Raw genomic sequence first — 14,913 nt, 5'->3', positions numbered from 1 at the left:
AATATGTGAGCTAAGACAATGTGAAAGCATAAGCAAATTGTGACTATTTGAGGTTAACAATTACAATGTATTACTATAAGCTAAGACATTAAGGAAGTTAATCAAGGTTAGTACCTGTGTGGACTAGGCCCAATCACATAAAAGACCATAAACATGGTATAAATAACACTATTCACGAGGTACATTAATTACGTTCATTATTACAGCGTTAGAGTGTCTTTTTTAGGCACACCCATCTTAGTTTGGAGTGATATTTTGATCTTGGAACATCTCAGTTTGAAGGTTGGAGAGTAATATGAAGAGCTTCTTGTAGAGTCTTTGTAGGGTATTTTCGATCCAATATGAACAAATTCTAATGAAGTTGTTCAATAAATGATAGTGACCAAAAAAAAAATTACAGGATTTACAAATACTAAAATAGAAAAAAGTTATTAAAAGTACAAATGAAAATGTAAAAATCTAGTAAAGACTAAAAGCTAAAGAAATCGGCTGCCATTCTTTAGGGTTTTTTCCCCAGCCTTGTACCTTTATGGATCTATACGCTCTATTTTGTTTGGTGTTGATCTTGTTGAGTGACTCTTAGCGAAGATAAAGCTTATTGGTATCTAATGTTGCAGTGGCCCTAATAGCTGCGAGTTCCTTACTTTTGAGATGATTTCCTCTTCGGGATTTCATAACCCTTTGGATTGTTTACAGGTACAAGGATTATCATATTCCTCTAAATCATCTTAAACTATGTGGACACAAAAACATACATTTGCCCAAGTTCTCAATAATGCTTGTGATACTTCTTTGTTAGAATTAACTTCTTCTTGCATCAAGGGAAATATAGTTTTTGTATAGAGTGCTGAGGAGGTTTATATTGTTGGTTTGGGAGTATGTAAAAATCATTTACATTGGCATAATCTTTTGACAAAAGGTGATAAACCTCTCACACATTTAGATCTATGTAAGAAGCTTGATGTGAATTGGAAGCATATGTGTTAATGGAAGACAATATCTCTTGGAAAAAGATTCTATGAATGTGTTTTTTTTTAACGGGGAGATATGAGAAGAGTTTTAGAGTCTGGAACATGAAATTTATCTCTTGTTATTCTTTGTGTTTTGCTTGGAAAAGAGATTTCTATGGAACTCACGAAAACTCAATATTGGATTTGATTTTTTTTGAAATATTGATAATTAAAGACGATTTTTTTCATTGCAAGTGAAATTGACACACATTTATTTATAAATAATTATAATCTCATGATTTTTTTTTTATTTGGGTGGAGAAAATCAACTAAAAGTTTTCATATGATAGCTGGATTTTGAGATAACCAAAGTTTAGTAACACTTTCAATGATCTTATTTGGAAAAGCTAAAGAAAAAAAAAAATACACAAGGCTGACTTAGTTAAATATTGATGCATTATTTAGTGTACAAATTATAAGTTAGAGCAATTATTAGTTATTAATTATTGATGTATTATTTGTGCAATTTTTTTATATTTAATATTAATATTTTCAATTACTCGTTAATCATGCCGGTATCTCCTTAGCTACCACATCGTCTTCACACCCTTTTATTTAAAAAGGTAGTATAATTTTAAGATTAATACCAGCCGTTCATTTTTCAATATGCATCACAGGCTACGCTCAATGCACCACCGACAGAGAATTCGTATTTAATGCCAGTGTGTAAGTCCGTTTTATAAGTCAATTTTTTTATACAAAAAGGCTATTCTAGATATAATTTTAAAATAGTTATCAAAATCTCACCAATTTTTTTAATACACGGTATTTATAAATAATTAGATGGCACTGTGAAAGTATATAATACTCATTACTATTAATAAATTTTACGGAAACTTATTAAATAATAAATGACAGTTCTTAGATATAAAAAAAACCACCTTCTCCAAACATTCTTGCGGTTGAGAAAAGCTGATACACAAAGGAACATGAATAATGTACCAAAGCTTAAAGAGATTTTCTGAAATGATTTTGAATTATATTTATTACAATTAAATGAAAATGAAAGTTTTTACTGTTTAAGTTAAAGAGTGGAAATAAGGTATGATATTAATAGCATTATTTTTGCTATGTTTGGTTAATTAGTAGCATTTTGGGTGTAAATTGAGAGCATTTTATTTGGTGAGAAAAAGAAAGAAAGAAAGAGAAGTAATGAGTAAGGAGAAGGTAATGAAGGATTAGTAGTTGGGTTGGAAAATTGTATAGTGTTGTGCATTTTATTTGAAGCAAGAGAAAGAAAAGGAAGTGGCAACGAACATTAACGAAGGACACATAGACGTCATTCAATCTAATTTGTTTCTTCATCTGTCTAATTTCAAAGGCAAAATAAAAAAGGTGTTCTTCTTCTAAGTTCCAAATCTTCAACCACTGAGAGAGAGACACCCCCTCCGACATTTTCTCTATTCTTCAAGCAAACTCCTCGTTTCAGATCTCTCTATCTCTCTCTAGGGTTTCCCTTTCTCTCTCTGCTATTTATGATCACACTCTGACGCGCTTCTCTCACCAAATCAGGTGATTCCGTCTCTTCTTCTTCGTCTCTGGTACGCTTCTGCAATTTCGAATCATCGATTCCAATGCGCCTGCACCGTCGCTGATTGAGATCTTTTTTTGCAGATTGGAAGGATTCCTGTGGTTGGAGATGGTGGTTTCGGGGCCAATCACGCCGGGGCAGGTGCGTTTCTGCGTGGTTACTACTCTGATTGTTTGATTCGCTTGTTCAAATCTCGAAACTGCCACTGCTGAATGGCTTTCACTTCTCTGTCGTAGTTCTGAGTTGCCATTTCTGTGATCTGCTTGCGTGTTGTGTTGTTTGCATTTGCATCTGATCGTTAACTAGTAGGCGGGTTGTTCAATTTGATGGAGTGATAAGTTGAGGGAATTCGTTTTTAAGTTGGAATGAGCGCAATTGTGAGAATTTAGTTGCTGATTCCGTTGTTTTTGTGATCTGAAGCAGTTTGTGATAAGATAAGGCTGCGCATGTTTTAGGAAAACCTTTAACAACTTTAACTTGAATGACAGTTTGTTTTTGTTTGAGTATGTTACGTGCAAGCCAACTGCCATGCTGCTCTCTCAAGTTTGATAATGTTGACGTGGAGTTTAAGAAAATGTAAATATAGTTTCTGTTTGTTTGTGGTTAGTGACTCAATTTTGTTAAATTGTACTGGGACGGGCCTCTTTTCCAGCTTCTGATCATCATTATCTATAGTTAAAATGTTTATGCTAATTTTTGGGATGTCACTTTTCTGATGGAGCTTGGCTTTATGTCCTCAGGTGTCTTTCTTGCTGGGTGTTATTCCAGTCATTGTTTCATGGATGTATTCAGAGTACTTGGAGTATAGGAAGACCCCATCTCCTCCCAAAGTGTAAGTTCCTTTGCTGTCACAATAAAGCAAATTATATTGACTTTACTAGTTTAGGGTGTTAAAGTTCATTGGTGGAATCTATTCATATTCAACTTTCCCCTCTTCTACTTGACCATTTCTTCCCGCAACTGGATGGACGTTGTTGTGGAGGGAGATCACGAAGAAGTTAAAAGTAGATGACTATGATCTTATATGTAGTGATGTAATCTGCATTAGTAAAGCAAAAATCTTTGAAGTAGGTAGTATCTAAGGTTTTGGGGATCGATGATGGTCCAGAAATCATTTAGCAGCATTAATCATCAAATTTACAACACCCTCCTTACTTGCGGATCAGAAATTACGTTGTAAATATGTGATTGTTCAAAAAATCTGTGAACAGATACTTCATAGTTATATATTTAATAAAAAAATAGATGCTGCTGGTACATACACGAATTAATGTCTCATATGGACATTGATTCAAGTGCTTGTGTCATTCAAACCAAACTGCTATTGAGAATTTGGTATTAGAGAGTTGTGTTTTGAACATGTAATCCAACTAATGTGGATGGTAACTTTCCATCTGACTTTGATATATTCTAAATTTTTATTTTAACAGCTAAACTGGAGATATCACTTTTTGTTGTTCAAAGACGTACTTTTTTTATCATGCTACTTTAAAAACTGAATTTCGTACTCTAAAGTTGTTTACTCATGGAAAATGTAGTGTTATTTATGTGCAAATATTTTCTGATTCTTAATAATTTATTTTTGTGGACTGCAGCCATTCGGATACTCATCTTGAAGAGTTGGGGAAGGATGCAATTAAGGAAGATGATCGAGCAATTTTACTGGAATCAGGGCTTACAAGATCAGCATCAGCAAAATCCCATCCGTCATCTGTCAAAATGAATTTGATTCGGTCATTTTCTATGATAAGAAATTTCTTGGGGTTCTTTCCTGTATTCTTCCTTTATCTTTAAAGATCCTTACCATTTTACTTGTCATGTGTAGGTTTTTGACCATGGATGATTCTTTCTTGTTAGAAAATCGAGCAACTTTGAGAGCAATGTATGTCATATTTTTGTAAATGACCAAATATAACCTGTTCCACACTATCTGAATTCTGAAAATGTATTTACAACACTTTTTAGGGCCGAATTTGGGTTGATTCTGTTCTATTTCTACATATGTGATCGGACCAACATACTTGGAGATTCCACCAAGGTACTTGTATAGAGTTTATTATGTTCCCACTTGGTTTGTGTGAGCAACAACTTGAAATATTGTTTTGAAGTGATATGCATAAAGGGAACTTTTCTTCTTCCAAGACATACTCAGTTTTTGTATACTTTATAATTATTTTCTCGTTAGTTTTCACACCTTTTTTGTTATTAATTTTTCTATTGTTGTTAATATTTATAATTAAATTATATCCCTTTTGACATGTGGCTATGAATACTTGAATACTAACCATACAAGTAATTGAAAATCATGCTATCTTGAATGTATCACCTTAAGTGTCAGTTTTTTCTGTGGTAGTTTTTGCACTAATCATATTTCACAATTTATGATTTCTTAGCTCAATACACTTTTATGTTTTTTGTTTTTTTTCTTTATCATTGCTTTTCACTAGGTTTGTTATGATTTATTCCATGATAAAGGCCTGACTTGGGAAGAGATATCTTGTAACATGTTTTAATTGTAGTGTTTTACACTTAGCTTAATTCAAGATTCATGAGTTCATAGCCCAATGGAATTTTATGCAATGTTTTTTGTTCCGCCCTGCAATCTGCCTTGGTTAGATATGCAGTGTACACTGGCTTGTTTTGGGAGTGCTTAATTAATTCTATGTTATCTAAAGATACGTGTTTAAATCTGCCCTAGTGGTCTGTATATTTAAATAATTATATATTTATATGATTTCAATCTACTAACTTTTTTACTTGCTGAACAATCCTTTTCCTTTGGACAGAACTATAGTCGGGATCTTTTTATCTTCCTCTACCTTCTTCTGATTATAGTTTCAGCTTTGAGTTCATTGAAGAAACATAACGACACATCATCATTTTCTGGAAAAAACGTACTTTACCTTAATCGGCATCAAACAGAGGAGTGGAAAGGGTGGATGCAGGTGAGCTCACCTTTTAATCTTATGTTGAAAACTTGTAAACAAAGATGTTATATTTTATGCTTAGCTCTAAAAACACCCTTTCTTTTGTTTGGTGTGTTATACTGGAATAACATTGATATACCTTCTACAATTGGCTACTTTTCGTGAAAAAATGTTTGAAACAAAATTCTTATCCCAGTAGGTGAGATTGACTACATGAATTTGTAGATCTTTTTGGCTTAAAACCAAACCAACTTTCCACAATCCTAATATCTTATATTAATCTTGCTCAGTTACCTTTTCCAATTAATTCATGGTGTGAATTTCAAGCCAATGCCCAGAAGCAACTGTGAAAATTTGAAGCTATTTGATTATGTATGATTGTCGTGAAAATTAAATATAGTATTATTCTCGTATATTGCTTTCAAAAGTGCCATAATTCATTGGAAACTACTTTTTAAATTTTGTCTGTTACTTCTATGTACTGATTCATCTGTTCAAGCTTTTGTTCCATTTGTTCAGGTCCTCTTTTTAATGTATCATTATTTTGCTGCAACGGAGATATACAATGCAATACGTGTTTTCATTGCTGCATATGTTTGGATGACTGGATTTGGCAATTTCTCCTATTATTATGTCAGAAAAGATTTTAGCCTTGCACGTTTTGCTCAGGTAAATGAGTCCTTGACCATAAATAGAGTTTTGTTATACTTGATGTCCAGTGTCTATCCTTTTCCGTCACTCTTTTTGCATGAACAGTATACCTAACTCATTAAAATTCCATGCAGATGATGTGGCGGCTTAACTTTTTTGTGGCCTTCTGCTGTATTGTTCTTAACAATGACTATATGCTCTACTATATATGTCCAATGCACACTCTCTTCACTTTGATGGTGTATGGAGCATTGGGTATATATAACAAGTATAATGAAGTTCCCTCTGTGATAGCTGCAAAGATTCTGGCATGCTTTCTTGTGGTGATCTTGATTTGGGAAATCCCTGGATTCTTTGACATATTTTGGAGCCCATTTGCTTTCTTTTTGGGTGAGTAATATTATACGTAACTTGTACTTCTCTGTTATTGGTTCAACTTTTGGTTATGCTCATTTTGCTGTCACTGTTCCTTATGAAGTACTCACATTTCTTATCTTGCCATCTGGATCAACTAGACCAACTCGATAGCCTCAAACCTTCTCTTTTTCAACTGTGCCATGGCCCTTAAAAATATCTGGGTCTTGAATTGAATGATTATATTGTGGTTAAAATTGTAGATGCTTGCCTCTTGTTAACTGTAATTATAATCGACATGTTGAAATAATTACTAAATTTTGGGCTCAACTCATCCCTACAAAATTGGTTTGTGAAGAGAGGGTGCATAAACTTTGTTCGTTCTTATTATGTCAATGTGGGAGTTGGGTTTTTCAAAATAATAATGTTATTGTCAAAAGGATACTAATTTATATTTATGACGAACACACTATATTTTATAAAAATAATCCACTGATGTGTCCTCTCTCTCTCTCTCTCTCTCTCTCCCTCTTAGTGGATGCTTATATCTATGTAGTCTGTTTACAATTTTCTAGTCAATTTGCTATATAAACTTACATGATATTTACTGCAAATGCATAATTTTAACTTTTGTGTGCCAGGTTATACTGATCCTGCAAAGCCAGATCTCCCCCGAATGCACGAGTGGCATTTTAGATCTGGGCTTGATCGCTACATCTGGATAATTGGAATGATTTATGCTTACTTTCACCCAAATGTAATATCAAATACTGGCTTGTGTGGTGGCCTTTGTTTTTTTGTTCTTTTTATAATATTTGGTCCAGCTATCTTAAATACTAAATATTTGACTATCTCAGGTTGAGAAATGGATGGAAAAATTGGAAGAGAGTGAAACCAAAAGGAGAGTTACGATCAAAACAGTCATTGTTTCTGCTGCAGTATTTGTGAGTTACATGTCCTACAGTGCATTGATAAGATTATTCATGGTTTTCTATTCTCCTATGTTATTACTTCAATATTATTTAATGTAGACCAAGAATGGTAAACAAGAACATCTCTTTTCATCTATCTTTTCTAGGTGGGGTACTTGTGGTATGAATACATATACAAGCTCGACAAGGTCTCATACAACAAACTCCACCCTTACACCTCATGGATTCCAATTACGTGAGTGTTATCTTTTTCTTTTGTTCCTTTTGTTGTTCTCCGTGTTTTCTGTTTCTTTACTTTATACTTGGAAGACAGGAATTCAATAGTAACATATGAGATGTGATTATATTTTGTTTTCATCTCCTATTGATCCCTTTTACTTGTTATCATGTTCAGTGTATACATTTGCTTGAGGAATTTCACTCAGCGGCTTCGTAATTTCTCTTTGACCCTCTTTGCGTATGTTCTTTACCTTAATTATTGAAACTCCATGTTGATTGGTTTTGGCACAATTTTTTATTTGGTGACAGCTATCAATTTTTCTGTTGCTTAATTTCCTCCATTTTCGTATCAGATGGCTTGGCAAGGTTACTTTGGAGACATACATTTCCCAGTTTCATATTTGGTTAAGGTGTGTATGCATACTGAGCCCTTCTTCCTAGGTTATTGTCCAAGTTACATTAAAGGACTCCATAAAGCATTTATACAGTAATTAACAATTCTGAAAGAGTTATTCTGGTCTGAGGGATAGCCATTTTATGTACTCAAATGAATGATGAATCAAATAACATTTATTTGCTTCATATTTTCATTGCTGAAGATCCTTTAATTGGAAATATTATTTTATGTTTAGCGATAACCCAGCTCAATAGCAATAGTGCTTTTCTAATTTCATTAGTTTTGTAGATCACGTTTTAGTTTCAGTAGTGGCTTTAGTTAGTCATGGTTGGCGAGACTGGAATTCACATGTATAAATACATTTTTCAGTATGGATGATGTTGTTTTTTGTTGCATCTTCATATCTTAGTATACGGGATCAAGAATACTTAGGAAAATATTTGATTGGAAATAAACTTGTGAACAAACTTCACCTCAGCAAAGGGCGTACTTAATAACTTCCTCTTTGCATGCAGGTCTAACATGCCAAATGGACAGCCCAAATGGCTTCTTTGTCTTATACCAGAGTATCCTATGCTCAATTTCATGCTTACAACTGCTATATACGTCTTTGTATGGATCTTTCTTCTTTCCTTCCATATGTTTATTTTTCTTATTTGTATTCAAGTCTCGTGAAAGACATCATACTAATTACTAAGTTGCACTGCTATCTTGATATGGTTTGCAGGTATCTCATCGACTTTTTGAATTAACAAATATGCTTAAGACGGTGTTCATACCAACAAAAGACAATCGGCGGCTGCTGTATAATTTTATTACTGGAATTGTCATTTCCCTTTCTTTGTATTGCATCTCACTTATTCTGCTTCTGATTCCTCATTCAACGGTAAGCCACTATTTTGCTTTGCAAAGGGATATTTCTTTGATACTTTTTTGGAAAGGATATTTCATTATATAATATCTCGGAGCTTAGGTGCTTGTTCATGCTACTTAAAGCTTCAAAAATGAATATCAAGTATGAATTTTGCTAATGTTTTTTCATAACAGAAGCGGGGGAGAGGGTGGGGGTGGATCATAGGTGCTTTCTCATGTTCTTAAATTAATATAATAATCAGAAATTTCATTGATACTGACAGGTTTGAAATTCAAGACACCAAAGAGAGATTCCACAGACAGTTCCCTTTGGATTGGCTATGCTGAAAAATGTGGATTAAAATACTGGGAAACGTGGAATCTCTTTTCTGGAGCAATGTTTCTGTAGTTGTGGGGGAAGTAGTATTCTCCAAGAAGGCATCAAATATAAACGTTGAGTGTTGGTTTGCATCGGAGGTTGGCAGATGAAAGGGGGAGATTAAACTCGAAGGAATTTGAACCAATTTTCTATAAAATTCATTTGTGCTCACACATAAAAGGTAGGATCGTGATACAAATCCGTCTTGGCTTCGAAGAAATTCAAGATTCATTTCATTACCTGTTCCTGTTCAATTTTCATTGCTATTTTTTTGTCTTCTTCGTCTTTGAAGGATAAGGAAATATATGTATATTCTTTTTTACAATCTTACCAGAAACGCGTTGTCCTACTCTTGTAACAATAGTTTTGTTTAATGGCTATAAGTACAAGTATAGTGTTCCCACTTTTTTTGGTTCATTGGGGGTAGGAGTTGTGGGAATATTGTTCTCAAGCATTATCAGTTCTCCTAAATATTCTTTAAAGTAATAAAACTACCGAAGTATCTCTCAAGTATTGCATATCACCATTTTAGTTTCTCATTTATTTTGTAAACGTTCAGGGATCAAGTTGAAGGGATTTTTAATACTTGGAAGATTATATAGATATATATAGTAATAGTGCAGTAATGAATGTCCTGACGGGTCTCATCGCAAGAAACCAACATGCCCTTCAAAAAGTGAAGAACGTTCACTGAAGTGTTCTTAATCTGTTCTTGAAACTCTGGAGCATGAAACCAGCGTTAATGCACTCGATTTTGAATGACAAAAGCCATTTCTAATGGTTTAGTTTGTTGTTTGGAGTTTCATATTCAAATTTTGGATGTGAAAAAAAAATGAGAGTTGTTCAAAGTAATTTTAGCTAAGATATCGATTTGTTTTTATTGATCTAATAAGAAATCACACGTCCACTTCATTGCAATGTCAACCACTTTTCAGGTTCTACTATGGATAGGGGTGAAGAAAAAGACCAGGCTTTGATACGCTGACCTATATTATTATTGTTATTGTAATTAACAATAATAAATCAGCTTGACCTGTGTTACTACTATTAAGTCAAAGTTTGATCTATATGTAAACATTTTTAAAGTCTTAGTGTTAGCTGTTTAAATATCGGATTGAGCCTGAAAGCTTTTTTGTGGTTTGTTATGTATAAGGAGATTTCTTTTTTGCATTCCTATATTCTCCTTCCTTTGCACATCCATATTTTTCCTTTTCACCGCCGTAATATGAAATTTCCATTTTGTGCTTAAAAATTGACTTTCGGTAATCAAAAGTATTTTTTTGACATAAAAAAACTTTAGAATTAAGAATTCAGAAGTTATTTTTGACTTTCACATGTGTAATTTGAAAAACTTATTACTTTCAAGTGTGCAATGTTTAAAACTTGTTACTCTCAAGTTGTACAATTTAAAAGTCAAACATTACATAACCCAAAAATTATTTTTTCTCCATATTACATTATGAAAATTATGAAAATCATGAATGAAACCTATTTTCATCATTTTACTTTTATCCTTGTTTATCTCTATTCTTCGTCTCTAAGCTTTTGTGTACTCCATATTCTTTTTAACCTTAAAATCTTCAATCTTCAATTAATGGCAACAATATTCTCTTTTTGCTAAACAAACTTCTAACTCTATTGAAAACACTGCTTTTGCAACTAGACATCGTTTTCTTCCTACTCAAGTTTTCAGTGCAGAAATATTGGACTTTAATAGTAAAAATTAAAAAAAGAAATAATTTCGCCGTCTGTGGGGATCGACTAATAGTAAAAATTAAAAAAAGAAATAATTTCGCCGTCTGTGGGGATCGAACCCACGACCACGTGGTTAAAAGCCACGCGCTCTACCACTGAGCTAAGACGGCTTTGATGTTGACTGATTGCGGAGATACTTAAATTACTTTATATTGTTTCCGCATACAATTTTATATAATTTATTTCTTAATTACCTTTTTCAATCCTATTATTACTTATTTTGTTTTTATTACATCTCTCATTTTATGTCATACTTTTTTTATTAGAATAAATAGTTATATCCGTACTAAAGTTAAATAATTTAAGAAATATTTATATGAACAATAAATTAGAATAATTTACTTTATATTAATTAAAATATTTAAACAATTGTAAAGTGCAAGCTCAAGTACCTTATTATCTCTCATGTTAATAGACAGAAATCCATTAAAATTATTCATTGTCAATTAATAACAAGTTTTACTATTCACAATTTTCTACCACCCCTAAACATGAGTGGAGAAGCTATATCTGTAATGAGAAAACAAAAACAGGTTCCATTAATTTTAAATTGTGATCAATCAGCAAGTGTGGAAATACAAAAGCTTATGACAGAAAATGGTGTTCATATGTTCTTTGGCACCTATAAACTATCTTAACTTTTTCAAAGTATGAAAACAAGCTCTGAAAAAAAGATTATCTACTATCAGTTATAAATGAGGAACTTGATCTAGAATGCCTTAACTTTCTTTGCAAACCAAATGCTAGACAAAGGGAGCATAACCATGCTCTTGCAGAACAACTGTCAATGAGTTTAAGCCTGCATAAATAGAGTCAGTATGAGGATGAGTCCTATCACCTGTTATAAAAACATGCACACCATTCACAAGTTCAATCCAGCTACAACCAGGTATCTTCTTCACATTTTGTTGCTTCATTGTATGCCTCACCTCTGACACTTCCTCATATCGACCAACCGCTCCATAAACATTTGACATCAGCACATAGTTTCCACAATGACCTGGCTCAAGTTCAATCACCTTACTACCAGCAATCTCAGCCAAGTCCTTCTCCTTGTGGACACGGCATGCTGCTAGCAGAGATCGCCATCCAACAGGATCAGCCTTAAATGGCATTCTTACCACTAAATCATAAGCCTCCATTAACCTTCCTGCCCTACAAAGCATGTCAATCACACAAGTGTAGTGTTCAATGGATGGAGAAGCACCATACTTTGACTCCATTTCTGATAGAAACCCAAGCCCCTCCTTCACCATCCCAGCATGGCTGCACGCAGATAGTAATCCCACAAAACTGATTTCATTAGGTACCATTTCAGCTTCACACATACGGCAAAAAATATCTAATGCCTCATCACCATAACCGTGCATTGCATAACCTGTGATCATGATGTTCCACGAGGCCACATCCTTCTCCCTCATGTTGTCAAAAACCGTGCATGCATCTCTTACGTTTCCACATTTTGCATACATGTCCATCAGAGCGTTGTTCAACAAAACGTAATCAAAATCTTTGTGGCTTTCTTCCTTCCCCAACCCATTTACAACCATATACCTATGTATCTCTCTACCATGCCTCAGCGCTGCAAGATGAGTACAAGCCGGAAGTACTGTTGTAATGGTAACCAAATCAGGTTGAACCCCTTTTACCTGCATTCTATCAAAAAGCCTCAAAGTTCCGTAATGATCACCGCAGTGTTCATGAACTGATATGATCGAATTCCATGAAAAAATATCTCTCTCGACCATCACCTCAAACACACTCAACGCATCACCAACACATTTACATTTCCCATACATATCAATCAATGCGTTAGAAACAACAACACTTGATTCATAGCCCCTTTTTGTCACAAACCCATGAACAGCACGTCCACTGTCAAAATCCCCTGTCACAGAAAATATCGACAAGACCCCAGTAACAGTGTATCTACAAGGAATCACCCCTTCTCGTTCCATCCTCCTAAATACCACCAAAGCCTCCTCAAACCTCCCAATATGCGCGTACCCATTAACCATTGCATTCCAAAGCACAACATCTCTCACAGGCAACGCTTCAAACACCTCATGCGCATCCTGCACCAATCCAAATTTCAAGTAGGTAATTACCAGCGCACTGCCAACAAACACATCCAACTCCAACCCAAATTTGAACAACAACCCATGAATCTTCCTAACCTCCAAATCCTCCATAATATCGCCACAGGCTCTGATGACACACGGAAAACTGAACTTGTCAGGAACGATACCCAGATGTCTCATTTGCTTATATAGAGCAAACCCACGTTGGGGAAGAGCATTTGCAACGAAACCAGCAATGAGAGCGTTGTAGGCAAAGACATTTTTGTCAAGATGGGTAGGGTAGTTGAAGACTCTGAGGGAGTGATCGATGAGGGTGCACTTGGAGTACATGTTGATGAGGCTTGTGACGGCGAGCGGGGATCCAAAGAAAGCGTTTTTGAGCAAGTGGGAGTGGAGTTCCTTGCCCTTGGAGAGGTTTGCATTGTGGGCACACGATTGGAGGGTGGCAATGCATGTTTGCACGTTGTAGGAAGGTGAGGTTGAGAAACAGAGCAACCTGAGACAATAATGTTGCTGTTGTGGGGGGATGATGAAGGCTCTTATGATTGTTCTTCCATTCATTTAAGTCACCTGCCCTGTCTGATTTCCCTTTTGCAACATCAAACTTCCATGTTTTATTGAGTAAATAAAGAGATGCTGGTACATACACGAATTAATGTCTCACGTGGACATTGATTCAAGTGCAGAAGTCGCGATTCTGTCTGACGATTTTTCAAGGGCCCCTCGACGGAAGTGAGGTCCAATTTTCTGGGCTGGTCCTGGGCTAGGGTGGGCCTAGGCTTGGGAAGGGAGAGTGGATTTGGGGGTGAAGGAGGGGTCCTCAGGCCGGTACTTGATGCAATCGGTGGAGGTGAAGTTTCGCCGGAGGCACGTGGCTTTCTGCCTGAAGTCGTCGGTTTAGATAACGTAGCCGAAGTCGCCGCGGAAGTATATGATTTCTTAGCTCCATATGCTTTTATGTTTTTTTGCTTCATCATTGCTTTGGGAATGCTGAATTAATTCTATGCTATCTAAAGATACGTGTTTGAATCTGCACTAGTGGTCTATATATTTAAATCGTCATATATTTATATGATTTCAATCTAATATCTTTTTAACTTGCTGGAGAATTATTTTTCTTTTTACAGAACTATAGTCGGGGTCTTTTTATCGTTCTCTACTTTCCTCTGATTATAGTTTCAGCTTTGAGTTCATTGAAAAAAAAAACGACACATCATCCTTTTCTGGAAAAAATCACAGTTTACCTTTATCGGCATGAAACACAGAGGAGTGGAAAAAGGGTGGATGCAGGTGATGCTGAAAACTTGTAAACAAAGATGTTATGCTTACCTCTAAAAAAACCCTTTCTTTTGTTTGATGTGTTATACTGGAATAAACGTTGATATACCTTCTGCAATTGCCTTCTTTTTGTGAAAAAATCTTTCTAACAAAATTCTTATCCCAGTAGTTGAGGTAGACTGGCTGATTGACTACAAGAATTTGTAGATCTTTCTGGCTTAAAACCAAACCGACTTACCATAATCCTAGTATCTTATATTAATCTTGCTCATTTACGTTTTCAATTAATTCATAGTGTGAACTTCAAGCCAATGCCCAGAAGCATCTATGAAAATTTGAAGCTATTTGATGGCCTTGTGCTGTATTGTTCATAACAATGATTACATGCTCTACTATATATGTCCAATGCACACTCTTTTCACTTTGATGGTGTATGGAGCATTGGGTATATATAACAAGTATATTGAAGTTCCCTCCGTGATAGCTGCAAGATTCTGGCTTGCTTTTTTGTGTTGATCTTGATCTGGGAAATCCCTGGATTCTTTCT

At 34.8% G+C, this 14,913-nt stretch overlaps 2 protein-coding genes and 1 non-coding gene across 4 annotated transcripts; 1 reads left to right on the top strand and 2 right to left on the bottom strand.

The window, feature by feature from the left end:
* The first annotated feature begins 2,213 nt into the window (after nucleotides 1–2,213).
* On the top strand, nucleotides 2,214–9,762 carry LOC114178378 (protein REDUCED WALL ACETYLATION 3-like). Of its 2 annotated transcripts, none has more exons than XM_028064243.1 (17): nucleotides 2,214–2,522; nucleotides 2,625–2,682; nucleotides 3,282–3,373; nucleotides 4,137–4,274; nucleotides 4,367–4,423; nucleotides 4,507–4,579; nucleotides 5,328–5,486; nucleotides 5,988–6,137; nucleotides 6,254–6,509; nucleotides 7,115–7,230; nucleotides 7,331–7,417; nucleotides 7,552–7,640; nucleotides 7,800–7,862; nucleotides 7,978–8,034; nucleotides 8,537–8,633; nucleotides 8,749–8,907; nucleotides 9,158–9,762. In XM_028064243.1, the coding sequence occupies exons 2-17, from the start codon at nucleotides 2,650–2,652 to the stop codon at nucleotides 9,161–9,163; spliced, it is 1,632 nt and encodes a 543-aa protein (XP_027920044.1). In that variant the 5' UTR covers nucleotides 2,214–2,522; nucleotides 2,625–2,649; the 3' UTR covers nucleotides 9,164–9,762. The 2 variants fall into 2 exon arrangements, with proteins under 2 accessions (XP_027920044.1, XP_027920042.1); XM_028064241.1 differs by having other exon boundaries at nucleotides 2,214–2,551.
* Nucleotides 9,763–11,045: 1,283 nt separating this feature from the next.
* Nucleotides 11,046–11,117, bottom strand: TRNAK-UUU. Its single transcript has one exon. It is a non-coding gene; the product is annotated as a tRNA-Lys (tRNA).
* Nucleotides 11,118–11,740: 623 nt separating this feature from the next.
* LOC114176931 (pentatricopeptide repeat-containing protein At3g14730) lies at nucleotides 11,741–14,453 on the bottom strand. The gene has a single exon (XM_028062135.1). It carries the CDS (start codon nucleotides 13,647–13,649, stop codon nucleotides 11,751–11,753), a length of 1,899 nt encoding a protein of 632 aa, XP_027917936.1. The 5' UTR covers nucleotides 13,650–14,453; the 3' UTR covers nucleotides 11,741–11,750.
* Nucleotides 14,454–14,913: the final 460 nt, after the last annotated feature.

The sequence above is a fragment of the Vigna unguiculata genome, chromosome 3, assembly GCF_004118075.2.
Source record: "Vigna unguiculata cultivar IT97K-499-35 chromosome 3, ASM411807v1, whole genome shotgun sequence".
Taxonomy (NCBI): Eukaryota; Viridiplantae; Streptophyta; class Magnoliopsida; order Fabales; family Fabaceae; genus Vigna; species Vigna unguiculata.
This window is presented reverse-complemented; position numbering and strand designations above follow the sequence as displayed.